General features: G+C 40.5%; 1 protein-coding gene across 3 annotated transcripts in view; it reads right to left on the bottom strand.

Moving 5' to 3' along the window:
• Positions 1–1,541: 1,541 nt before the first annotated feature.
• Positions 1,542–26,797, bottom strand: part of megf6b (multiple EGF-like-domains 6b) — a 57,934-nt gene continuing 32,678 nt past the window's right edge. The window contains exons 1-34 of one of the 3 annotated variants that reach the window (XM_041979723.1): positions 26,435–26,566; positions 22,748–22,870; positions 19,427–19,552; positions 18,685–18,807; positions 18,146–18,268; positions 17,883–18,020; positions 16,395–16,517; positions 16,122–16,244; positions 15,748–15,918; positions 15,042–15,173; positions 14,799–14,927; positions 14,554–14,682; positions 14,192–14,326; positions 13,662–13,796; positions 13,458–13,583; positions 13,250–13,381; positions 12,838–12,966; positions 12,589–12,720; positions 11,696–11,824; positions 11,492–11,620; positions 11,062–11,190; positions 10,851–10,979; positions 9,480–9,608; positions 9,233–9,361; positions 7,750–7,878; positions 7,438–7,569; positions 7,222–7,350; positions 7,008–7,136; positions 6,764–6,892; positions 6,540–6,668; positions 4,172–4,300; positions 3,917–4,045; positions 2,984–3,112; positions 1,542–2,701 (exon numbers count right to left, since the gene is read on the bottom strand). In XM_041979723.1, coding sequence (XP_041835657.1) covers positions 2,637–2,701; positions 2,984–3,112; positions 3,917–4,045; positions 4,172–4,300; positions 6,540–6,668; positions 6,764–6,892; positions 7,008–7,136; positions 7,222–7,350; positions 7,438–7,569; positions 7,750–7,878; positions 9,233–9,361; positions 9,480–9,608; positions 10,851–10,979; positions 11,062–11,190; positions 11,492–11,620; positions 11,696–11,824; positions 12,589–12,720; positions 12,838–12,966; positions 13,250–13,381; positions 13,458–13,583; positions 13,662–13,796; positions 14,192–14,326; positions 14,554–14,682; positions 14,799–14,927; positions 15,042–15,173; positions 15,748–15,918; positions 16,122–16,244; positions 16,395–16,517; positions 17,883–18,020; positions 18,146–18,268; positions 18,685–18,807; positions 19,427–19,552; positions 22,748–22,870; positions 26,435–26,543 — 4,341 coding nt within the window. In that variant the 5' untranslated portion in view covers positions 26,544–26,566 and the 3' untranslated portion in view covers positions 1,542–2,636. Of the gene's footprint in view, positions 2,702–2,983; positions 3,113–3,916; positions 4,046–4,171; positions 4,301–6,539; positions 6,669–6,763; positions 6,893–7,007; positions 7,137–7,221; positions 7,351–7,437; positions 7,570–7,749; positions 7,879–9,232; positions 9,362–9,479; positions 9,609–10,850; positions 10,980–11,061; positions 11,191–11,491; positions 11,621–11,695; positions 11,825–12,588; positions 12,721–12,837; positions 12,967–13,249; positions 13,382–13,457; positions 13,584–13,661; positions 13,797–14,191; positions 14,327–14,553; positions 14,683–14,798; positions 14,928–15,041; positions 15,174–15,747; positions 15,919–16,121; positions 16,245–16,394; positions 16,518–17,882; positions 18,021–18,145; positions 18,269–18,684; positions 18,808–19,426; positions 19,553–22,747; positions 22,871–26,434; positions 26,567–26,797 lie in introns of those variants that run through there. The other 2 variants (XM_041979721.1, XM_041979720.1) reach the window with 2 other exon arrangements.

The raw sequence follows: 26,797 nt of genomic DNA, 5'->3' as shown, positions 1-26,797 counted from the left end.
GTAATCCACCCGCCAGCACTTGTAACACTTATTAACACACCAGAACATGTTTGTTTCACCCATACGATAAGAAAGTATAAAAACAGCTATTTGCAGTTTGATCAGGGTGTTTTTCAAAATTTTTTTGTCATTATGCAACCAGAGGTTGTATAACTCAATTAGAAATGCGCCTCCTTTTACAGTGTCCTACTCAAGAAACGCAAAGTTATATAAGAAAGAACTAATTGTCAGATCTGAATCTTCTCAATTATGTGCAGTTTTTCAGAATAAAACTATATCATGGTTGAAGTTTCTAGAGCATCAACACGGTTCTTTCAGAGTACTCGTTTTAGACTGAGACATTAGAGAACCTTAAAGAGTTGCTGGTCTACATTGTTTTAACACAGATCAGAATTTGTTTAATTAATAATAATTTTGCTGGCTTTAAAAAGAGACCCGTTTCTAACGCGAGTCTCTCCTCAGAAACAGGTTGTAGTGAAGTGCGCCGGTAAAACAACAGAGATCGACTACATATTAGTTCCTGTAGAATGAGATAGACTCTGCTCTATTTTTCTGTCAACCAGTGATTGGCTGCACCTTTCAAGTGGGGTTAATAAAACATCTAAGTAGCAACCAGCACCCATCATTTGAATATTTCAACCATTGCAATCCTGAATGGTTCCTTCTATGCGGTTGTAAAGTGTGTACACGATTTCAGTCTCAGATTTATCTGTTAAGCAAAATATAACCTGAACCTTAACAGTGATGATACACTGGAAGGAAGCTCATCACACCATCCCACTGCTTCCTGCTTCTTGTTATGGATGTGCAGAAGCTCGGAGAGGTGGCCCATAAATGAAGAACTTTCATTGTTTTGCGAATTAGTGGAAATCTGTTTTTCAAGGTGCAAGTTTTGATATGCTGTTAGACAGATTGTGTTCCTGGCAGCCTGGTTCCAGTCTTTATGCCAAGCTAATCCAGCAGACTGTATGTAACGTCATATTAAGCAGCCAGATGTTGGAGTGGCATCAATCCTCTCATATGGCAAGAAATTCAGCGCTGTGCATTCTGCGAGGCTGTTATTTCTCACCCTGCTCACCTGCTCCACAAAGATCTCATGGTTCAAAAAGGTTGATGCACACTGTAGGAATAACTTCAAGGTCTGTGAGCGTGAGCTAGTGTGTGTGTGCGTGTGATGCCCTCACCTGTGCAGGAGAATTAATGCTTTAAGAGGTTCTAGTTTTAACATGTTTGCTTCATTCTGACATGAAACATAGATGGAGCTTAGATGATACAGAGGATATATTTTTATGTTTTAGCCTTTAATGCTGTAGAGAAAGTTTAAAGAACTTTTTATTTTCTTCATCATGCTGCATTTTCCTGTCAGTATTGTATTGATTTTTAGACTCACAAAAAACCTATTTTGTTTTCTTTTCTGCATTGTGTATGAAAAATGAGGAATGCTTGAATGCAGCATTGCTCTAAATTCACTGAGAGGACGACATAGTGAGTCTGTACATACTCTGACCTTTGTACATATTTCTGGTTGTGATCACCTCTGCCTTTTCTTTTTATTTAGTTTTTTTTTTCTTGCAGGCATTGCTATCTGCACTGTGCTTGAATCAGAAATTTAGACAGATGTACAGCTTCGATCCTTCATGAAAATGAAATAATGATAAAAAAGAAGAATGGTAAACCAAGCCTGGTTGTGTCTGTCTTTATTTGTGACTTTTTGTGGGTTTTTCAGTGGAAAAAAACATCAAAAATAAACAACCAAATGGTGAAATTTAAATATGAAGCAATTTATACAGAAAATCTGTTCAAACAAAGAACATTACGGCACCTAACCTGCGCTGAAGCTGCACATGAACGCTGACTTTAGTCTACACAAAATGAGCTTCACTATAATCATATGTACAGTAAAGGATCTTAGCACCATTAGACTGAGAGTTGTACTTCATCTTGTAGAGCAGGGGCGCCCAAGTTCAGTCAGCCTCATGCAGATCTACTATCCTGGAACTTTCAGATGCAACCCTTCTCCAGCACGCCTGAATCAAATGGCTCAATTCCCTCATCCACATGTCATTCAGCTCTGCAGATGGCTGGTAACGAGCCATTCATTTGATTCAGGTGTGTTGGGGAAGGGTTGCACCTAAAAATTGCAGGATCGTAGGTCTTGATTGTTGTAGAGACTCAACAAGAATAAAACAGTAAAATCATTTCCAAAACCGCATCAGTGTCAGAAGTTGGATCCGATTCAGTCACACTGTTGATTGTATTAAACTATCACAGGTTACTTTACATATATACAGAACCTGCAAAAGAAAGAGAAATGGGTAAAGTGCAGTAAAAGCAACCACAGTCTGTTGTTTCTGCACTCTGGATGTGGAAATATGGAAATTCTTCTCCTGAAGATTTCTTCTTCCACAGGTTGCCACCAGCTCACCGTTCAGTTCCCTCTTTGGCACACATCTGTTTATTTATATAGAACACAGCTCGGACACTAATTTGCAACTGAGCTTCTCATCGGTGAGTCTCTTTCAATAAAATTTTCCAGCTGCTGCAGCTTCCTGTCGGAAACCTTCACTCACTTAGGTCCCTTCAGTGAAAACTTGCTTATCATGTCCCAGGTTTAGTTTTCCAGCTATGTGGAGCTGCTATAATGAGTTGTCATGTTGTGAGTTCCCTCTGCTGTTCTCAGAGGTGTAACTTGGAGGTCCTCCTGGAGGGAAAACAAAGAGATGAGTCCAGCTCAACAAGCACACAATGCTCATATTCGATCAGAACACAAACCACACTGTTGCAAAGTGCAGCCGCTGCAGTTCTGCCTCACAAAGACGATAACACTGTCAGCACTTATTCTAGTTATTTACTCTCATTTCACCAAGTCAGCGAGAATGCCTGCTTGCTTCTGACTCGAGGGAGCAAAGAATGTCACCTGCCGCCAGCTTGGATGTAGTCATGAGGTGAGTGCTGGCGCAGCGCCTGTTAGTCACTACTGTACCTTCCTGACAGGAGAGTCCAATCCAGCTGTGCAGGCAGCGACAGCGGCCGGTGCGACGGTCGCACTGCGCCCCATTCTCACACCAGCAGGTCTCCGTGCAGTCAGGCCCGTAGCGATCCCCTCTGCAGTCTGACACAAAACAGCCAGTGTAACAGAAGCGGCTTTCATTAAAACACCGGATCATCAGAGGATGTCATTCTTCTCCAGTCCTGCCTTTTCACAAGTTTTTACTAAGTTCATTTACTCACCCACTGTATCCAAGGACAAATTTTAGTTACATAATACTTAATCTGTCCAGAGGGAAATGACAGCTTTAATTACAGCTTATATTACAGATGCAAAGTCATATGCCAACCGCATCCTATAATTATATAGAGCACATTATAACGTTGGGAAAGTAACTTCACAGTGATGTACAGTTATATAGGACTATGGTATAATGTGGTTACCATCAGAAAAATAACTAAAGCAACAACTAGGAGATCAAATTAATTGACTTCAGCAGGTTTAATTCACACCTGAAAAATGGTATTTCCTGTTCAATAATGAAAAATTTGTGCCTTCAATTTTTTTTTTTAAATCCTATTTTCACCAGATCATGTTATTTTGTTATTTTCAGATAACACTGTTTTACTATCTTGATGTGACAGCACAAAATTTTCTTGGATTAACTGCTTTATTTGGCCACATCTGAATTTTGCTGTAAAAACAGTTTGGGAAGATCCATAAATTTTTCCTTTTTCTTTTTGCTGCAGTTAAATTGGTAGAACCAGAAATATAGAGCTGAACTACTTTAATTTCTCTGCTTCAGCCAGCAGCTGCTTAGAGAAAACCTAACAGCAAACGTAACGGCTGAAGACATCTGACATTTTCAGCTTCTGTCACTTGTTAAGATGCCATAATCATGTGTTTGAAAAGGGAATCAAAGATTACCGATGTCACATCTGGGTCCAGTCTTCCCCGAGGGGCAGACGCACCTTCCTGTCACAGGATCGCATGCAGCTTCGTCTTCGCAGTCACACACCTCAGCGCAGCCCTGACCGAAGCTGCCTTGCTCACACACTAGGAGAAAGTTTGAGGACATAAAAAAAATTTTTTTCAGAGGATAAATTCAACATAAACAAAATGACCATAATCCTATTATGCCTCCATTATATTGCGGGGAGGGGGTGAGCAGATTTGACTGACCTTTGTGACAGCGGGCTCCATGAAACCCTGGAGGACAGATGCATTGGCCCGACTCAGGGTGACAGGAGGCACTGTTCATGCAGTCGCATTGCAGCTGGCACAGCGGGCCATAGAGACCAGGAGGGCAGGCTGTGGAGAGAAGATTTAAAGTCAACCTTTAATAAGCTTTTAATTCATAATGAAATATAAACTTATGAGTTTAACTTTGAATCCCTTTTAGATGAAGCTCAGAGTGAAGCGCCTGAGAGAAACTCTGTTTAAACACATCTGGATGCTGAGCCCAATGCACTCTTTTAAATACAGATTAAATGTCTGATCAGACTTCTAGTATTGTCTTATTGTATTTTATTTATTATAATTAGCCAGATTTATTGCTCTTTGCTGGTCCAGAGTACAATTTCTCGTTTCATGTGTACGCACAAAAATGACAATAAAATCCAACCTTGAATTTCTATCAAGCTAGCAAACATGGAGCAAAGTGCTAAATAAACCAGCATAGATGGGAGCAGCTGAAAATACTGGTAAATGGTCAGAAAGCAGCAGCTTCAGCTACACCTTAAACACTTCTCTCTCCTTCATGTGGTCCAGATGTTAAGAAAAAAATAATGCAGATCATTTTTGTGGTTAAATCCATTTTGTTCTCATTCATTTAATATCACGATGTTTAAGATCAGAACAGCTGGTCAGATCTCAAAATAACCAATTACTGCTGTTTGTTTTATAATGTGACTGCATCAGTTTACGCTAGCTACGGGTTGAATGTGATATGTATGGTCTAAATAGACAATTGTATACATGAATAATAGTGTGTATGTATAATATATAATTGTGTATATATGTCTTAATGAATTGTATTTATGAAAAGTCTGTTGTCTAAGTATGACAACACTATAAAAACCTGGTCTAATGAAGCTGAAGATGCTCTGAGAGGGTGCTTTGAGGCCACAGAGTGGACTGTCCTGTGTGAACCACATGAAGATGACATCAATGCCATGAGTGGGTGTGACAGATTATATCAGCTTATGTGTGGACAGCATCGTCCCGACAAGAACAGTGAGGTGCTGGACAAGAAGAGAACAGAGAATTTGTGAGATGGTGCGGAATTACATAACAGAAGAGGTGGAGGAAAACAAATACCTCGGAGTTCAGCTATACAACAGACTAGATTGGAAATACAACACAGAGGCATCTACAAGAAAGGACAGAGCCGACTCTACTTCGTAAGGAAGCTAAGATTATTCCATGTCTGCACCAAGATGTTGCGTATCTTCTAAGAGTCTGTGGTGGAAAGTGCAGTCAGCTTTTCAGCAGCTTCAGAGTCAGAGACTCAAGAAGGCTGGTTCAGTGCTGGGGATAACTCTGGAGCCGCTGGAGCTGATCTAGAAAAGAAGCTGCACAAGCTGCTGAAAACACTTCTTCACATCCTCCACACAACACAGTCAAGAAACTACAGTGTCAGTGTGAGTCTTTGTCAACTCCAGTGCAAGACAGAAAGTTACCAGAGATCATTCCTGCCAGCAACCATCTGGAACAAAGCACTATATTCTTCTAAATAATTATTATTTTTATTCATTTTTTTAAGGAAAAAAAAAGCTACTTTAACTTTGTAATTTCCCTTTTGGGACAAATAAATTAATTAGCCTTCAATCAATTTAACTTAATTTCATTCTGTCTGCCCTAGGTAGGGTAGGTTTCTTACCAAAATATTATGGAAAGCACTTGGTGGGTAAATCTCACATGACATCAACACATTCAGTAAAGATCAACGGTGCTTGTGTGAAAGTCAAAAGTCACAACAAGACTTTTTAAAAATCTAAATATATCATTTCCCAGAGCAACTTGGTCTTTTAGATTTTAACAAACTAATTTAAACATGAATAAACAGTGAAAATGTTTGTAGAAACAGAAATTATTATTTGGGTAAAAAGATTGGGGCACAGCAATCCATGAGTACATGATTAAGAAATCCCTCTCTTGATTAATAATTTCTCTACAGCTGCCTCTAGAGGTTTTGTGTATTTTTTACACTCTAGTACATCTTCAGGACTCTCTTCGAACTTCATGCAAAACTGAGTCATTCACTCAGTTTTGGAAGCAATTCAACGACAGAAGAGCCTGAATTAAACATGCGGCTCTTACGAAGAATTTACAGCAGCAGGTTGTTGCTGCAGTGTCCACATTCATCTGAACCTGAACACATCAGCCATTTCTACTGTGTGACTCACTGATGTGTTTCTGTGTAAAAATGGAAGCCTGTGGGACACAGAAATGTATGAGGGTAGAGTATGTTCATGCAGATCAAAGAGAGGTCAAATTTTTGGTTTTAATCTTGTTTGGATTTGTAATAATAATAAAATCAAGTTCTCACCGTGTTCACATAGATGTCCGTAGTAGCCTGGTCCACACTGACACGTCCCCATCACTCTGTCACAAGAGCCGTTGTTATGACAGCTACATTTCAGCTGACAGTTGGCACCAAATCGGCCCGCGGGACACTCTAACGAACAAGGCAGGAACACAGAAATATCAGCCTCAAACACTCAGACCTCATAACATAATACAAAGCGGATGCAGTAAATGAAATGCTGCCACCTGTGTTACAGTGAGCTCCAGTCCAGCCCAGACCACAGGTGCAGTTGCCTGTCTGAGAATCACACACTCCTCCATTACTGCAGTTACAGCGTCGGGTGCAGTCTGCCCCAAACCAGCCTGGAGGGCAACCTGAGGCCCAACACACACACTCAAATTAAACTGACAAAAACATCCACAGAGGTCAATGTGATTCAGGCAAAAGGCAAAACGAATAAGGCAAAAAGAGCCGGTAATGATAACTCACCTTGTCCACAGTCCTCTGCTCTGTGTCCAGGGATGCACACGCACTGACCACTGACCGGGTCATTCTGGGCTCCATCTCCACATATTGCTATCTGGGTGCAGTCGACACCGTAACGCCCGGCTGGACACGCTGACACCACAGACAAACACGCCATACTCATCTTACACCCTAACACTCGTTATTATTTATTACTGAAGTTTGGGGAAAAACTCACTGATGTTGCAGCGCGGTCCAATAAATCCTGACAGACAGTCACAGGCTCCTGTTGAAGGGACACACTTCCCTCCATTCTCACACTGACACTCTCGTTCACAGTTTGGACCATAACGACCCTCCCCACACACTGTAACCAGAGTCAGAAAACTTCACTCACTCTAATCTGCCTTCATTGTTGTGGTTATTTATGTTTATCTTGGCTGTTTAGACAGACCTTTGTCACATTTGGGGCCATGAAAACCTGGAGCGCAGTAACATGATCCAGACACCGGGTGGCAGAGCTGGTTTGTCTCCGAGCACTGGCAGACCTGGTTACAATTATTTCCAAATGTTCCTGGGAGACAAGCTGACAGAGAAAAGTTTACCTGAGCCTTGTGCTTGGAGTTGTTTCTTGCTTTCTTAAGCAATAAGAGTTTGTTTATAATCTTTGCATGAATGAGCATATGATAACACAGAAGCTTCTTCTTATTCAGACCTGAATGAAGCACAGCATTTAGCAGATACAAATGAGTGCTGCAGGACTCACTCTGCTCACAGCCGTTGCCAGTGAATCCAGGAGGACAGCCGCACTCTCCAGAGATGTGGTGGCAGGATGTGCCCGATGGACAGCTGCAGCGCTGCATGCAACTCTCTCCATATGTACCAGGCAAGCATGCTGGAGGACATGGAGGCAAAATAAAACCACATATTTAATACTGCACATCTATTTTTTTCTCTCATATTTAAAAAGAGGTGACATTGAATTTGACAGAAACTATAGGCTTTTTCCCTGATTACTCTTGTTGCACTTTTTTATTAAGCGAATATATTTTAACTGCCTGACAAGCATCTGGATAAGTTAAATAACTAAAAACAGAGAGAAGCTTCAAGAACAGCAGACCAGATATGCAACAGATACCACTGTAATACTATAGAAAGGAAAAGGATGGCCAATAAATTAAATTCACAAGATGTGTGTGTGTGTGTGCGTGTGCATGTGTATGTGTTGGATGAGCAACATGAATTGGAATAACACTGGAGACCAGGAGTCTGTACCACAAAGCTGGTTCAACATATGAAGGTTATCTTTAGGTCATCTGGTTATACAAACTCCAGCAATGGACATCTCACTAAGCAGTGTGGTACTAGTTAACTCAGAAAATCAATCCAGGTTATCAAACTCTTGGTGTGTCCATGTTCATTTAAACCAGGCAGAGTCGGCTTAAGCAGACCAATCACAATCATAGATTTCTATCAAATTAACAAGCAGCACAGCTGCTGCAGCCAAAGCAGGAGGGAAACTGACAAAAGAGAAAGACTGCTGACAGGTAAATCTGGTCAGTATCACTACCACATCATTACAGACAATAATCTAAATATGCTGATGTACAATTATGTATTTTATTAAATTAATCTGCAGATTTAGTTTTGGAACCACATGTGAACGTTTCTGTTTTTTTCTGTCAGATGTGACTGTTACAGATGCTCTTTGCACCAAATAAATAGTAAATTAGTTTTTTTTTTTTTTTTTGTCATCAAGGCTCCAAATAGGCTTTTATGGGGAGTGGTAGCCTTCGGTGTGGAGAACCTGGGTTCAAGTCCCCGGGCTGGCAACTAAAGTAAAAACCACTGTGGGTCCCTAAACAAGGCCCTTAACCCCCGACTGCTCCCAGGGTGCCGGAATCTGGCACCCACTGCTCCTAGCAACTAGGATGGGTTAAATGCAGAAAAAGAATTTCCCCCTATGGATTATTTTAAAAAAAAAATGGTTTTAACCGTCCTAAAATAAAATTATCTAAAATATAGTTAGAAATGATAAAACATTATCTTCTGATTAAGGTTTCAATGTACTTAAATCATTACATAACTGAATCATTATTAAAAGAAAAAAAATCTGCAGCTTTGAACTTGATGTTAGCTGACACGGACAAAACATTGAACACAGCCAAACAGAATTTTCTGTTGGAGAAACAGTCCCTGGCTTGAACCCTGCAAATCACGAAAAGTCCTCATTAGCACCAGGTTTGTACCTTTGTCACAGAGTTTGCCCCTCCACCCTGGCAGACACTGGCACTCTCCAGTCACATGATGACACGAAGCTCCGTGCACACACTGACATTGCTCCTCGCAGCCCACACCAAACAGTCCTGCTTCACAAGCTGCCCACAGGAATGCGCAGATTAGAGGTGACAATGAACAAAAACACACCTAATCGCCATCATGGCAGCTTAGCTTTCACAGTGCAGCAGTTTGCATGAGGTCACAGTTCATTCTCACCTTTCTCACAGCGCTCTCCGGTCCAGCCGGCGCTGCAGCTGCAGAGACCCATCTGTCTGTCACACTGGCCACCGTTCTCACATTCACACCGCTGCTGGCAGTCCGCCCCGAATCGACCCGCTACACACTCTGTGTGAACATGCAGCACATACAATAACACACACACAAGCCAGAATGAGCGAGAGAGAGAGAACTCTGAGACATTGTGATGTGAATCAAAGGGAAACTTTCTCTCATTTTCTGCTGAGGAATCCAACATTGTCTACTTTTCCCCTAACATTTTCTAACCAAACCAAGAGCCAAGCAAGTAATCAGGGTTAGTGGCTGCAGAGTTTGGAGGGTAAAGACATTCCTGTGACCAGATTAAAGGTTTCCTGAGCATGAGGAGGGGGATCAACTGGCACTACTCAAAAGTTTATAACAGGCGCAGAGGGAGGATAGTGTGTGATGGAGAGCTCAGAGGGAGAAAGAGCTGGAACATCATTGCTGGGTTGACTTTTGCTGAGCTGACTGCTGTGACGCAGAAACACACTCATTTCCAGCAAATAGCCAGACTTGAGGCAAAAATAAATTAGCTTAGGCTGCAAATTAATCTCCAAATAGTACATTTCCTGAGTACAGTAAAAAGGAAACCACAGGCCACTGCTTTAAATGTTTACTCCAAGTTCAGGTTCTCTCCAGAATAACCACCATCATTATGGCAGCAAAAAGTCCAATGCTTTGTGGCTATACAAGATAGTTTTGAAAAACAAAAGGATGAATTCAGTGTGACTGAACTGATATCAAATTACAGAAGATCCCATTAACGATCCTGCTCTGCTGACTGGTGGCTGATCTTTTTAGATGCCACAGGCGGTTATAGCTCACATCAGTTTGTAGAAACCTTGAGAAGATTAGGGTAAAATACACTACGGTTCAAAAGTTTGGGGTCACTTTGCCATGGGATTCAATAGGGAAGTGACCCCAAACTTTTGAACGGTAGTGTATATAGAAAGATAAATGTCTTCTATCTGGGAGAATTAAAATACAGCTAATAAAAAGATCACAAACAGCATAATGGTTATTTAGATTTTAAATGATGTTTGGCTCCATTTACAGTATTTGAGGGAAGAACAAAGGATCTATACAGCTGCAAATATTAGCTGTTGCTGCTGTTGGGTGTGCACAGTTTTCCTGCACCACGCCAGATAATTTGCTACATTTTGGTGCATATGTTTTAATTTTCACTTTCCTAATAAAAACAAACAAAAAAAGGATTACATAAAATGGGTGAAGCTCATTGGGCTTTATGGAAATGTCAGCATTTTCCAGAAATTCACATTAGTTTGCAAAGTACAATGTAATTATAAATGACAGACTCTTGAGTCTTACCCAGTTCGCAGGCTGTGCCGGTCCAACCCCGAGCACACGTACATTTTCCATCCGTCTTGTTACAGGCAGCTCCGTTCTGGCACAAGCAGCGCTTCTGACAGTCTGCTCCATAAAACCCAGCAGGGCAATCTGGGAGAAAAAAAAAAATATTTTGTGACCTCTGCTTTACCTGTAGCATAGATGATCAGTTGTCTCTGTCGTATAAACTCACCCTCTTTGCAGTTGGGTCCAGTCCAGCCCGGGGTGCACACACACTGCCCGCTGGCCGGGTGGCAGATGCCGCCATTGCTGCAGCTACAGGTTTGGTTACATCCTTCCCCATAGAAACCGGCTGGGCATGCTGCCAGGAGATAGACAAACAATATCATTACCTTCTGATGAACTCTGCTGATCAAAAGTGGGAATTCCAGTGTTTGATAAGTAATACAGGTCTGAGCATGGGGACCATCAAGTAGGTACTTTCTCATGTGTGACTGGGTTAAGCTTTCCCAAATAACTCAAAAACTGCAAGTGCTTTATTGTCTACTTTGAGTCAGACTTTGAAGTGTGTTCTCACTGATGTAAAGCTGCTACAGAAATGTCCTAAAAAAATCTGAGCCTCGGATTTTACTCTTTTTACAAAACCTGCACACATCACTTACTCAAGTTGCAGAATGGACCGATCCAGCCAGCAGGACAGGAACAAACACCGCTGATGTGATTGCAGCTCCCACCATTCATACACAAACACTTCTTTTGGCAGTCTAGACTGTAGAAACCCTGAGGACATGCTGCAACACAAACATCATGTTTTACTTCACATTAAATGGGTGGGTTTGACTTCACAGTCAAGAAGCTTCTCTTACGTTTTTCACAGAAGGTGCCTGTCCATCCCACCCGGCAGGTACAAGCTCCACTCACATGGTCACACAGTGCTTTGTTTTCACACTGACATCGATGGCGGCAACCAAGACCAAACATACCTGACGGGCACTCTGAGAAAATATCACATGCAAGAGCAACAAGACTATAAAATAATACAAATACACTATACAATCAAGATGCCACAGAAGCACAAAATGAAAAACATGGTGTATTATTTGAATATTTGTCTTTGATGTCCTCTGCTGGTAACTTCTATAATAACAGCTACACCACAAACAAATTGAAACAATTTGCTTTACAAATTTTCATCATCAATTTAAACCTGTTAACTTTTATTTCTAACAAGTGTGATAACAATGTGAGTGGTTCTGTTTGTCACTGTAACAAAATACAGACACGGGAGACACTCACTGTAATGGGAACTACTTCTGTTTCCTTGAGTCTGCAGTTCTGTCAGCATGATTGTGTCACAAATGTAAAAGATGCTGTTAAAATAATTTACATATAGGAGTTTTATCTTTACAAATGGATGTGGTCCAGCCCAGGAGAAGGAGAACCAAGGGACCACATTGTTAAATTCAACATTAAACCACCATTAGAGACAAAAAAAATGAGTTTCTACTATAATCGGATCAACAATTTACATTTAGGGGAGTTTCCTAAGATCTTCAAGATGTACACCTGCTTGCTAAATAACACTGCAGTCCAGATTTTAAGCTCTAACCAAAGCCCAGTTTTTAATGACTGACTTTCAGTTTTAATTTCTCTGTCAATAACACTTGAAATAAGTTAAAATAGAGTAAAATGATAACATTAACATCACAGTAGAATAAACCCTGCTGATGTTGAAAGCTGCATCAACTGCACAACTTACTCTGATGGCAGTGTTTTCCAGTGAAACCAGCCTCACAGCTGCACAGGCCGGTCACAGCATCACAGCTGCTGTCTCCGTTTCTGCAGTCGCAGGTTTCTGCACAGTCAGCTCCCCAGTGTCCTGCATCACAAGCTGCAGCACGAGGTGTGCAAGTATGAGACACATCAAAGAAAATTTTTGCTTGCTCATTTTAAAAAACAAACAAAAAACAAAAACAGATCATATCTGATGGCACATGGTTACGTTTACCTTTCTTGCAGTTGTGTCCGGTCCAGCCTGGAGCGCAGCTACACCGCCCAGTCACTGGGTCACAGCGAGCATTGTTCTCACAAACACATTTCATCTGGCATCTTTGACCGAAACGTCCATTTGGGCATGCTGTGTACAAGGGGGGTGGGGGGTGGGGTAATCTACTGTAACCAACTGATTGCATGTGAAACACATCAAGTACCCATGACACCAGGATTCAGACACTGAGTCCTGCTTGAAGAAACATCTAAGGCAGATGAAGGATTTTAACCAGTGATCTCAGAGAAGAAGTAATCCTCTGTTTTCTAGCCTGTTGCTTCATTTTACATCCAGACTGCACCACCTCCATATTCCACAGTACTGTCATCCTGCTCATCATGTTTAATACATGTTGCTAAGGAAACCAACTCACAGTTTTGACAGAGTCTTCCTATGAATCCTGGAGGACAGTTACACGACCCGTTGTGTTTATCACACATGCCGCCGTTTTCACAAGCCGGGCAGATTTCTCTGCAGCCAGGACCCCAGAAGCCCTCCGGACACACTGAGAAAGGTTGATCATTTTCTTACAGCTCTTATCATGTAAAGATAAGTGTTTTAAATATCATGTTTGCACTCACCATTCTCACAATGGTGTCCAACAGTGCCTGCTGGACAATGGCATTGTCCCGTCACTTTGTCACATGGGGCACCGGTGCAGTTACAAGACTGGACGCAGCCTTCTCCAAATCTTCCCACTGGACACTCTTGACACAGGACACACAGCACACAGGGCGTCATAAAATGAACCGAAATACAACGTGCCAACTTTCACAACCACTTACCTTGATCACAGTCCTCACCGTGATGACCAGGAGGGCACTTTTTTTGGCACTGTCCAGTCACATGATTGCATGACACTCCCGGTGGACAGGCACACCTCCTCTCACAGCCGACGCCAAAAGTACCAGGTCTGCATTCTAGAGACAAAACAAGAAATTTACACTCTCACCTCCCGGTCATATAAAGCCTGTCTGACCAATTTAGTAAATCCCACCCTTTGTACTGTCACATATGTTGATTTAGGAGGCTGAATCTTAGTTTCTTTCTTTCACCACAAGCATTTGACATTAGCATATGAGATCTGTTTGGATGTTTGTATTACACCAATTGCACTCACTGAAGATACAGCAGATTTTGCAACTACTTTTCCATCTTTCTTTTGACCAAGCTTGTACCTTCAGGTGCACAGAAAGATCAAATGTCACCTGTTTTTTTCTGTTTCCCTGGTGTTTTTTTTATTATGAACAACATCATCAAAGGTTGAAAATGAAAATCAGTAACAATATCTCCAATTAAAATACAGTAATCTCACCTTCCTTGCAGGTATTACCCTGGTAACCAGGTTTACAGATACAGGTGCCATGGCGACGGTGACACTCCTGAGTGTTTTTCTGGTCACACTGACATTCCTTAGAGCAGCCGGATCCGAAAGTCCACTTAGGACATGCTGAGGATGAATATGGAGGGATTGAAACATGGAAAATATATCATTTAAATTTCCGTTTGGGGATTATTTTTCATTTCATTTCAAATTTTCATGTTGTGGTGCAGAGAAACAGCTGAGATTAAACTAAAATTAGTATTCAACAACTTTCTTTACTGCAAATAGATACTTGCGTAACTGTTCTTATGGTTAGTTGGCATGTTAGAAATGTGTAAAAAAGTGAAACTCACGAAGGTGACAGAAGCGGCCATAAAGTCCAGGATCACAAAGACAGGCTCCATAGGTCCGGTGGCAGCGGCCATTATTGGCACAATTACACTTCTTGTTGCACTGTTTCCCAAAGAAGCCTTTAGGACAACCTGCACACAAGAAATCCTCCATTTACACAGAAAAAATGCAGAAAACTGCTTATCTTCTTTTTATTGCAAACTACGAGACCGAGAGAAGGGTTTTATGGACGAGGGAGGCATCTCACCATCTTGACACAAGTCTCCACTCACACCAGGAGGACAGCGGCAGCTTCCGCTGATGGGATCACAGCTGGCACCATTTTTACACTTACAGGGAAAGGAGCAGTTTTTACCAAAATACCCGTCTGGGCAAGCTGGAGAGATTGAAAAATAACACAATTATCTCCGAAAACAACCTGAAATGGTGGTAACATGCAGTGATATACAGATGTTTGTGTGTGAGAAGTGTGTAAAAGGTCAATTCTTACTCTGGTTGCAGATGATGCCTGTCCATCCATCAGGGCAATCACAGCTGGTTTTCCAAATGTTGCATTTCCCCCCGTTGGTGCAGTCGTCACACGTCAGGCTACAATCGCTGCCGAAGGTGTCATCCAAACACACTGTAAACAACAACGTGACCCTTTAACCCCAACAACCAGCTAAAATCTCATTTGTAATTTGTCATACTTGAGCTCTGATTTTTTCAATGCTTCCACTGACTTTTTTATGACGTTCAACCCACTCAGATGTGGAACTTTCCAACTGTGCATGACTCCAAACCACAGATATATGTATACAGACAGTACTCCACCACAATTACACCTTTGTAAAGTTAAATATATTGAAATCAGCATGTATGTGGCAGTCTCCATCAACTTTCAGTACTGTTGACCGCATGTTCACATGCGTCTACCAAGTTTAGGTAAAACAAAGCAGAACTTGACTCTGTGCTTCAATTTCCAACCAGCTGCCAGGCCCCATAAGCCTCAGCATTCCTGCCAGGGAAACTGTTGTGGTTTATTGGTAAGTATGAACAGTCTGGGAGCACGAAACAAGGTGATTAACCCCCAACATGAGGTCTGCTCCTACTTTCACTAAATGAGTCTGCCTGACAACTTCAATGGAGCCAGGTAATCAGATACAGGTTTCCTGTTAATGATAATGACTCATTAATAGCTGGTGGGGGAAACACACCAAATTTCTCTGCCAGGTTGCTCTCAGCCCTCAGCTCCCCCTCATCATCTTCATAGTCGTCATAGCGCTCCAGGGGTTGGCTGTAGTCTTGGAGCAAGGTGAGCTGAGGGCGAATCAGAGGCAGCTCGATGGCAGCTCCACTGGACAGAGCCTCGACGGCTCCTTCTAATGCTGCAGTGGGAGAAAAGAGGCACATGAAACATTGCACAATGCATCATATGCTGCTTAGATAGAAAGACTTACTGTCAGTTTTCTATTATTAGAATATGCAGAACATGTCTCAAAATTAAGGAAACAAATGTTAACTCTGAATTTGCTGGATAATTTCCTCCTCACCCACTTTTTTCTTTAACACTATGATTGTGGATACTAACGGATGCAGGATTGTCGGTCTTCATGCAGCCGTAAACCCCGGCGGCAGAAACACTGGAAGGAGCCGGCGGTGTTCTGGCATGTGTGATCACAACCACCATTAGCAGCCAGACACTCATCAACATCTAAATAACACAAACACAATGCAGTCAAAAGCTTTTGTTGCATCAAGAGGTAAACCTGTGGCAAGTTAATTTCACCAACCAGAGCTCAACAAAACAACATATTTTAGATATCAAAAGTGCCTTCATGTATTTGTTGAGGGTTGACCATACCATCACAGCTACAACCATCTGAGTTGAGTCTGTATCCCGCTGAGCAGTAGCATTCATAACCCCCGGGGTAGTTGGTGCAATCCTGCTCACAACAGTAGCTCTGCTCTCCACACTCATCAACATCTGCCAAACACAACGACAAGCAGGAGGACAAAAGCTATAATCCAGCTGTAGCATATGCTTCACTGATCACAGAAAAAAAAGTTATGAGATTGTTAAACTGTGCTGATTTAACAGCCAATTAAGGTTAAGTTACAACTTAACAATGATATTGTATAACAAACTTCAGCTCCCTCCCCATCACGTAAACCCCCAGCACATATCTCTAACCTCCTGACCAGCAAACTCTTTTACTTTGAACTCTACAAACCAAACAGAAAGTGATTTTTGAGCACATCTAAAAGACATTTTTACAAACTTCAGGGAATCTGCAGTCTTGTTTCTCACTTGTTTTTAAGTGTACGCTAGCTCAGCTAAAGGTGCTCTATACATATCAATCATAAAATGTGATAACTCAAACCAAATGTGTTTGGATCTCTTCTTGAATATAAGCTCTGTTGTTAAATTTCTTCACAACTAAGCTTTTACCAGCCAGCCAACTGAATGCATTAGTCCAGCTAGCTGAAACAAATCCAATGAAGGTTGAACTTCATGGTAATTTAGATGAAGGAGAAGAGAATAAAGCCCTCATTAGGAAGGTATGTATTAGGAAGGCATTCCTCATGCCTGTGCCAGATGTTTGAGTTTCTGTTTGAGACTCAGAAAAGTCCATTTTCTTTTTTGTGTGTATGTCAACTAGGATATAAAAAGTGCTACTAACGAGCAATTTTATAATCAGCTTTAATATAATTGTCATTATTAAAAAATAAAAAGGATTTCCTCTTGAGTTTATATGACAATAATAGCTTTGATATGGATCCTCCCATGAAATCGTGACATGTAAAAATCTTTGGGGGAAACCCACATGGCACAGATACAGGAAATGATTTTTAAATGAGCCATATCATCTCTGAACAGTCTGATTTTAGCCAACTGTTCCAAACAAATGAGCAACTAGACGTGTGCTGGTTTGACTCCAAAATATCTATGCAATAAAATCTTTCCGTAACTCCATATTTAACTAAAAGATGTTTATATAAGTAATATTCTTTTTTGGTATATTGTCAAGAAAACAGACAGACTGAAAACCAGTAACAGGAAATAGAAATTGCAAACAAAACCAGTCATTTAAAAGCATCAGATTCATCAACCAGGATTGTCTTTCCGATTTTACAAACACTTGCTTGTTTCAAAAATGAGGATATTTACAAATGTACTGATAAAAATTTGTCAAAACACTATGTTATAAAACATTGATGACTGCCTAATAATTTATTTAGTTCTGTAGTTTATGGAGACTTCCTGTGAATGGATACTAATTTAAAGCAGCTGTTTAATACATGAACTAATGTAACTTTATGCCACTACAAGCGCATCACAGTATCTTACCAACACAAGTTTTAAGGTCTTCATCTAGCCTGTAACCATGGTTACAGGTACAAACAGGCCCACTGGTTGAATGCTGGCAGTGATGTGAACATCCGCCATTGTTGTTCTCACAGCTGTTCACTATCTCCATCTCAATTCCTTTAGTTTACGGGGAAATAGACATTGGCGTCAGCATGAGCAGTAACATATTAAAATGCATGATATATCACCTGAGCATCAGGTTGTACACAAGTATTAATACTGAGGTGAAGGTTTAAACTGACTGTAACAGTGTTTTCCATCAGATCCCAGCTCATACGCAGCGTTGCAAACACACGTGTAAGAGCCCAGAGTGTTGTGACAGCCGTGAGCACAGTCGGCTTCTTCTGTCTCACACTCATCGATATCTGGGGAAAAATTGATAAAAAATACACTTAACTGTGGGAACAAATGCATCAGGTTAAATGACATCTGTAAAGTATTTCTCATGAAACAAGTCCCTTCCTGTTCCTAAGAACTATTCATTTTACAACGTGAGCAGGTCCTAATCACAATCTGGCTTCAAAATTATGCATCCTTTTTGTTTATTATTTCCATTTCTCTTTCTTTTGTATTGAACACTGCACCTCATTTTTCTTTTACTGCTAATTCTGCAGTTATGATCTTTTAAATTTTATTTGACAATATTTGAACAGGGTAAAATGTGCAGTTGTTTTTTGTTTTATTATTCCTCTTATATCTATCCCTTTTAACACTCAACTTTAATTCCCAGCTGCACATAAACCACTCACAATATGACAAGTCTGATTGTTGGTTAATTTACCTTCACAAGTTTTCCCATCTTCAGCCAGCTTGTAGCCCGCCTTACAGTCACAGTGAGCCTTGCCACCGTCAACCTGACACTCATGCATACAGCCTCCATTCTGATCCGCACAGGGATTCTCCACTGTAACATAAAAAGCACACACTCATCAACATAAATCCACATGGTGTCTGTCAGTTAAGAGTGCTTCAGGCGCAACAGAATCTGTAAAACCTGACTGTACTTCATCTTAATGTACAGCATTTGGAGAGCTTTAAATCTGTTCTCCACCTCATCTTTACTGCTCTTTCTGTACAGTTGTATGTGTATAACTTGTACAAGCCTGTCTGGCATCTGGGATGAGAACCTTCAGCTCTGCTAAAATTAGAGGAAGCTGTTCACAGCCAACAATTACAAAGTAAATGCATCTGCAAGACAGTAATTTAAGATGCATATACGTATAATTTCTCTGGAGAACACAACCTCATAGACTGGAGAGATGAAGGAAAACAAGAACATCAAAATACCAATTAAACAAAAACAATGAAGACTGCTGCGTTCACTTTCCAGTGAATGACAGATAATCATATTTCAGATATCCTGTAGGATAATTTGTACTGGCAGCAGATGTGTTTTTAATGTTATAATCAAAACTTTGGAATCCCACCTTTATAATCTGCCAATGTTTTAGCTTTATTGGCAGCGTTTCCTCATCATTTCATCCAATTAATATTCCTCCTTTTATGTACTCCTCTGTACTCACGTTTACAATGCTTGCCATCCTCTGCCAGCGTGTAATCTGGCTTGCAGCGGCAGCGGAAATGAGCAGCAGACTGCTGTAGACAATAGTGTTCACACCCCCCATTGCTGATAGCACATGTATGGACAGCTGAAAAATGCAAAAAGACAACAAATTAAACAGCCAGGAAAGCACAGCATTGATGGGATAAAGAGTCAGTCTTTAAGAAAAAGAAGTCTGAATCACTGAAATCTCACATCTACAGAAATTTTGCCAAACGAGGTCATGACTGATTTACTGACATTCCTACAGACACTCAGAGGACTGCTTGGCTCTGAGCCATGAGAGCTACATCACAACAAAATGGCCAAAAATCACAGAGCAACTTGAATGACAAGGCGCCTGTGGTGGACAAACACTCGTATGCTGATGAGCCTGAGTGTAGTGTGAGCTCAGCAGTCTTTCCAGGCTGCATTTCTCCTCTTTGAAGCAACAGATGGTTCTGGATCTCTTCAGAGAAAATAACAGGTAGAAGCTGAACAGCCTGGTGCTCTCAAAGATGTTGTTATTCATACTCGGAGACTGGAGTCAAGATCCATCCATCTCAAGTGCTTGTCAAACCACAGAGGGCTTTCCAGCTCAAATATTATGCAGCTAGACGCTAAGTGTGTGGGATACATCTGACCTCCACTGGCAGATCAAGCTGGATAAGACACGCAAAGCTAAGACAGAACTGTTTTAAGGACATCTGACTCTGCTTCTTGGTATGTGTTGTTTTTTTTATGAAATAAAGCTGTTTGTCACAGAGTGCAAACTACAAAAATGTCCTGTTATTCACTTGTAAGGAGATCAAGACTCCAGCATTCACATATGCAGCATTAAATATAAGCTTCACCTGGACAGAGTCCATGTACACTGTGCTATTACTGGTGCAATCAGTCAGTTCTCTTCAAGTAACAGCTGTCATACAAGAGCCTCTTGGGGACAGATGAGTCCCTGCTAACGTATCTACATTACAAGGCAATGAAACTACTTTGCTTCATGAAGCCAAGACAAACATAATGATTTAGACTCTGAATGTCAGACAGGATTCTCTGTATATATTCCTCAGAGTAGAAGCAAGTGCCAGGTTTATACTCTTTTTCTCCGATCAGCCATTTCTGATGAACGAATTGGCTGTCACAGGAACGCTGCAGAGTTTGAGAGAAGGGACTCCACTCAGACTGGCTTATGTGAGACTCAACATGCGAGCAGTAATTGATGAGGGCTGGATTTATGATTAGAGATCAGTCAAGCATTACCAAACTGCTTTTGAAAAGAAAATTACCGTGGAGCACTTTAAAGCTGATTTTGTATCATAAGCAATGAACAGAAGCCACTTGGATCTGTGGCAGTTTCTAATCCTTCTGTGGTTTATATTATGAGGGATCCCAGAAGGCAAAACAAGTAAACATAGAAGAGTGTTTTGTGTTTTTCAGTAATGTCAAACAGAGCTGGTCTCTCTTGACTTACAATTATCAGTCTGCCTTTAGTTTCTTCACTCAACATGGCATCGTTGTTGTGAAAAGTGTTGCTTGTTTTGGAGAAATGGGGATGACCAACGAGAAGAGATTGCGTGGAGTGTTAAATTAGCCATTAGCTTTCTGTTGTCACTGACGCCTTCCTTCTCTGTAACTCAGCATGCTGAACAGCCAATCAGAGTCAGCTGTCTTCCCAACAGCAGCAACACCGATTCTACAAGTTTAGTCAGCTGACAAATGATATTAGCAGAGTGTGACAATAACGTTGGGAAGAAACGCACCAAAATGCAGAAGAGACAGATGTTCATCATACCCGAAGGCCAAGGTTTGCTCGGTGTATGAAGCTTCTATTAGGACAGATCTAGCAGCAAGTGTGATTAATTCTCTGCAGGACAATGTGTAAATAAAACGTCAGCCATAAGATATTTATTTGTACTTTTAAAGTCCCCTCTTTAAGTTTGAGTTTAATTAATAAATGGCTTGCTGCCTGCTATTTGCTTTCATCGTATGAACAGCAGCACCTTGGGGGCCAATCCTGCTCCTCCCTCCTGTTCTCTGATTGGTCAGTTCTAGTAGCCTGATCAGGTCCTATCTATGACTTTGCATCAGTCCTGCAAAGATTAAGAATTTTTATGAGGCATTTCACTGGATTTATTGTTAGTATAGGTCACAGAGTGCCCAATTAGTCATCAAACATTTTATTAAATTCATTATTAATGGAGCAGATATTATTTTTTAGTTGCTGTTTTGATTGGGCAGGACTGTAAAACCGAAATATATTTGATAGATTGGTGAAAACCTGTATAAGGCCTTGTAATTGAAATAATACATTAAAGGCAAAAACAACACAAAACCAACTTCTATTTAAAAGTGAGGTTTAAAGTTAAAGAGATTCTAATGAAAGATCACCATTTAAAAATGAATAACTGTTCTTAGTAAAAAACACATATCATATGACCATTTACATGTGTTGGTACAAGTATATCCACATAAACAAGATGCAAATGAGGCAGAACTGTTTTTGGAGGTGACACTTGAGTGCAAGATTACCATGGCGACAGGAACACATTGAAATTTTAGAGCAGCATTGCAAAGACTTTCTATCACAAGAGGGGTGTAATCTCAACTGGGCTTAGGTATAAAAAAAAAAACAGAGGAAAAAACTGAGTGCTGGTCATTGCTGCTTGTCTTTGACCTGGTGGTTAGAACAGATTGTCCTGATAAAACTGTCTGTAGCCAGAGGACCCCATAGACCAGATAGTTAACAATGAAAATTTTCAGAAGAGTTACCATTTAGTAAAACAGTCATCAGTCACATTAATGCCTAAAACATTCACCTGACAGGATGTCAGTTAAAGCTGATTCACTGACAGAAACACAGCTAAAAAATAGCTTTGCACTAGCTATCCAATATAAATGTATATGCCACTTAACCACTAAATGTTATATGAAACCCCCAACAATAGTGCTTTAAAATCTCAATCAAACGGTCTTCGCTGACACTGTGAATGTGGTTACATGATGGAGAGCCAGATGTGGTCTAACTTTAATGAAATGAGTACCAAAACCCCTTAAATAAAGACTTTAAGAACACTTGAAGACAGAGTCTCACCATTTACACGAGTCTTGAACAAGTGAGGTTACATTGCAAACTGCCTCTGCATATTCTATTTCTAATTGGATTAAATGAAGGACGAGACCACAAATCATCCCAGTTTTATGTTCCAGTTGATGTTACCTGATCTGATATTTTAACATTTAGGATGTTGTTTTATTTGCAGTTCATTCAGAGCAATCACTGCCACATAGTTGCTGCTTTACTCACAGAGGCAGGTACGCCCATCCACATGAAGGCGAGAGCCCGGGTGGCACTGGCAGTAGTACGAACCCCTGGTGTTAATACATTTGTGCTGGCAGCCTCCATTATGGACCTGGCATTCATCAATATCTGTAGAGAAAGAGACAGGAAGAAACAACAGGGATAAAATGACTACAATTTGACTAAATTATCTCAATAGAAGGAAAAAAAATGGTCAAGAATGAAATGCACATGAACTCCCAAGTTATTAGAGTAACAGTACAGGATTTAGGATAGAGATGTACCCCTGGATGAGAGGAAATGATGAATGAGAAAGGAAAAACAGTATTTTACAAGTTCACTGCAACTCAAACAAACATTTTTCCCATGTGGTAACAACTACTGAGCATTTAAAACCCAATTTAAATTCCTGCACCTCTCGTCAAAGTCCCCTTGGTGAGTAAACATATGGAAACCTAAATCAGAGGATGCAAAACACACACATTCCTCGACCAAGTGTGTTAACCATAAATAAATAAACGAAGTAATTTGTTGATCTGAGAGTCATGGTGAGTGAAACATGATGCCCTTACTGTGTGAGCAAACTTCTAATGAGGTGAATCACGTTCCTAGACACTGCTTTTTTCTGGGGTCAAAGACTAATAAATTGTTTTGAGAGTTCCACAGCAGACCCCCTGTGAGATCTGAGTTGATTTATGAAGCTCGCCTCTGTTTAGACTTCTGTTAACAGCCCGTCTGCTGCGATCAAGATAATTAGGACATTAAGTCAAACCACCTCACCTCCACTCCGGTGACAAGTCACCCGTTTGCTTCAGCAGTGCAACAATGATCACAGTGGAGTCAATGGAAACGCGGCTGACTGCAACACGTTAAAAAGGGTGAGTGTGAAAAACATCTGGCTGCTGGCTGATGTCTGCAAAAACATATAACACTTCATAAGATGTTTTTAATCCCAGGTTGACTATCTGGCTGAGAAATATGTTTTTGCCCTCAGGCAGCTATTTTCAGCAGGAAACTATTTCAAGAATTCACTTAAATTCGAGTGAAAAAGGGGGTTTATAAATGTTTCATAAATAAGCTGATTAATAAGGCTACTAAAGAAAAATAACTTTGCTCTTTAGTTAAAACCACACTTTTATTTTTTATTTAGGCACTTTGTTATAAACAGTTTAATAATAAAGTCTATAAATCATTCCTCAACTTTCATCAGAGGAAACAAAACAGTCTTGTTTCTTAAGTAGGAAGAATAAATTCCACATAAATTCATATATACAGCCTTGTAATTATCTTAACATGTGTAAACACTGAGATGGACACGGAGGCTGCTCTGCACGAACTCTGTTTTAAGTTAAAGTTTCACTTTAGTAGTTATTAAAACTCAGCTGTGCTCTTCACGCAAATCTTGTGGCCTTTACTTTTGTTTTTTTTGTGAGATTCAACATCTTTTTCCTGATTAAGCAAATGGAGATTATGTGGATGTGCTAATCTGAAACTGACAGCATCTCCATCTACATGTAGCAGCTAGCAGCTGGTGCACGCTCGGGCACTAGAGTGGTCGGTTCGTTACAGCCCCAAACAGCAGGTACTCAGGACTGGTTCCCTCAAGATTCTACTTTAAACAAAGGTTGTCTGATTTTGTCTACATGAGACTGTAGATGAATACTTTTTGAGTGATAGTAAAGGGAACAATTGTGAGATTAGCTGTAAATATTAGTAAGCTAATCTGGTGAAGAATAAATAAATATGGCACATAGCACAAATTAAATAAATTTAAGCGAACCGACTGAAAAAGAAAACATTTTCAGGACTAACATGAATATCCATTTGGAACAATGAAGCTGTATCAATTCATAGTACAACATGAACATTGGCAAAGTATGGAAAAGGTTATACTTTTTAAGGGTTAAAGGTAAAATGATTAAATCTGAAGGCTGTGTTTCTTGTTTGTTAATTACACAGAAACAAAATCTCTAGTTATATGCTGGTGTGGAGAAGACCATAGAGACAGAAAGCCATTATGGTATTTAAACAAAATAATAAAAGACGTTTAATCGTATGGCTTCTTATTTTGCCTGAAAATCCAAAAGTCATATGCCAAACTTATTAGCAAATTTACATAGTCAGGAGCACTTGTTGAACATTTCTCTCTCTCTCTCTTTTCCCATTTCTGTTTCCATTAACTTTTTATCCTCACATTTGCTGCAGGTAGGTTCTGTAGATCTAGGTGGGCTTTTTCACTGGTAAAAAAAAGGCCTGCTGTTACTGGAACAACCGAATACTAGCCAAAAACATAGGAAAACCATGAGCTGCAAAAAGCTACAAACTACCAAAATCCTGAAAAGAGGTACTGTCAAGCTACAAACGTGTGGTTTAATTAATACAGCTGACCTCTTTCACATCATGCTATAACAGATTAATGTGTTTAGCTGTGTAAAAATATTGATCATAGCAGCTAAAGCATTACTTTATGTGACTTAATTAATATTAATATGAATACACGAGTCCTTGAAAAAGGCTTATATCATCTTTTAAAGGACAGAGGGAAGCATGGGAGCTAGACAATCTGTTTCTGAGTCTAACAGCATACAGTAAATATCAGAACATCAGTATGATGTATCAGTATAATGTGACTACAGTATGTGACCTGCAATCTGCAAATAAATCAGGTGTCTCAAAGTCTCTCACCCCTCCTTCTTTTCTGTACTACACAAAGACAGAAAAGACAAATGCAGGGATGGAGCATAAAGAGGTTAAATCTTCTTGCATAATGGTTCCTTGTAAAACCTTTGGCTAAACCTATCTTCTCCCAGTAATATCCCACAGCATCTTCAAATATAGTGTTTGGAGCAGAAACAAGCTTCTAAACTTTCCTCTTCTTGGTCTTTTTGGTGCCAAATTTCAGCTTCACTTCATCCAGGAAAGCTGGCAGGAGCCCTCCATTCATTTTTCCATCAATGCAGCATGCTGTCTTTTGGTTTGGTTTTTCATGTAATGAGACCAGCGCTGCAGAGCTGTTGTTACTCTGTCGACTGCAGCTCACAGTCAGCCGATCCCCTCCAGTCTGGTTTCCACATCCAGAACATGATCCCTGCCAAGCTTGAGCCAAAGCCTCAGCAGCTGTTGGCTTTTATGGTGGGTACATTAACTCCATACCGGCAGCACAGTCTCGTCCTCATGGAAACTTTGGACATGTCAGTTTACAATAGCCGATTTGTTTATTGTGCACTGGAAATAAATTATTTCAGGAAGGTCTTGACTTATCTCCAAAATTAAACATCTAAAACCAGGGAGAACACCAGGGATATGGTAATAATAAATGCAAAAGGTGTTTCATAATGTGCGTTTATCACTGAAAACATACTGTGCCAAACATGAAAAGAAATATTAGGTCATGAGAATACTGACACAGTCGAGTGAGACAGTATTTGGCATGGAGCCGTTGTGTGTTAGCTCTGCAAAGCATCTCTCATGGTTCAGAGTTCATGTTTTAGTCACAGGGCAGTCACAGTGAATGCAGCACGACAGACACAAAGTTACTTTTAAACTAAGATAAAAACTTTCTGCTTTTTGCACTTTGTCCCAAGAGGGCATTAACTTCTTGTCTGAAAGCAATGAAGCAACGTTCAAAGTGTAAATAAACTCCGAATTCAGCTGTTAATTCTGTTGCATTTTGGCTGTAAAATGATCACTTACCTGTGGCCAGGTGGCCAAAGCTGTGGCCATGGTATCCATGGTAGCAGGGAAGCCTGTAACAAATCCTCCTGTAATAAATGTGTGGGTAGTTTGCAGCCAGAGTTGCCATCACTTTAATGGCCACCAGAAACAAAAACCACCATCCTGATGCCAAAGCCATGGTTGGAGTGCGACTCATCACAAAACACTCAAAATATAAATTTCATTATCTACGAGCTATTTATTTGACTGGCCGGTGCTCCAGTAAAGAATCTTAGTCTGAAATGACAAGCTAACTACTTCTCATTTGAATCCCTCCCTCCATCTCCTGTTCTGCTTCACCCTCCCATCCACTAAAACTATGTCCTTCACATTTTACAGATC

The sequence above is a fragment of the Melanotaenia boesemani genome, chromosome 3 (assembly GCF_017639745.1).
Source record: "Melanotaenia boesemani isolate fMelBoe1 chromosome 3, fMelBoe1.pri, whole genome shotgun sequence".
Classification (NCBI taxonomy): Eukaryota; Metazoa; Chordata; class Actinopteri; order Atheriniformes; family Melanotaeniidae; genus Melanotaenia; species Melanotaenia boesemani.
Note: the sequence above shows the minus strand (reverse complement) of the source record. Positions and strands in the feature narration are given on the sequence as shown.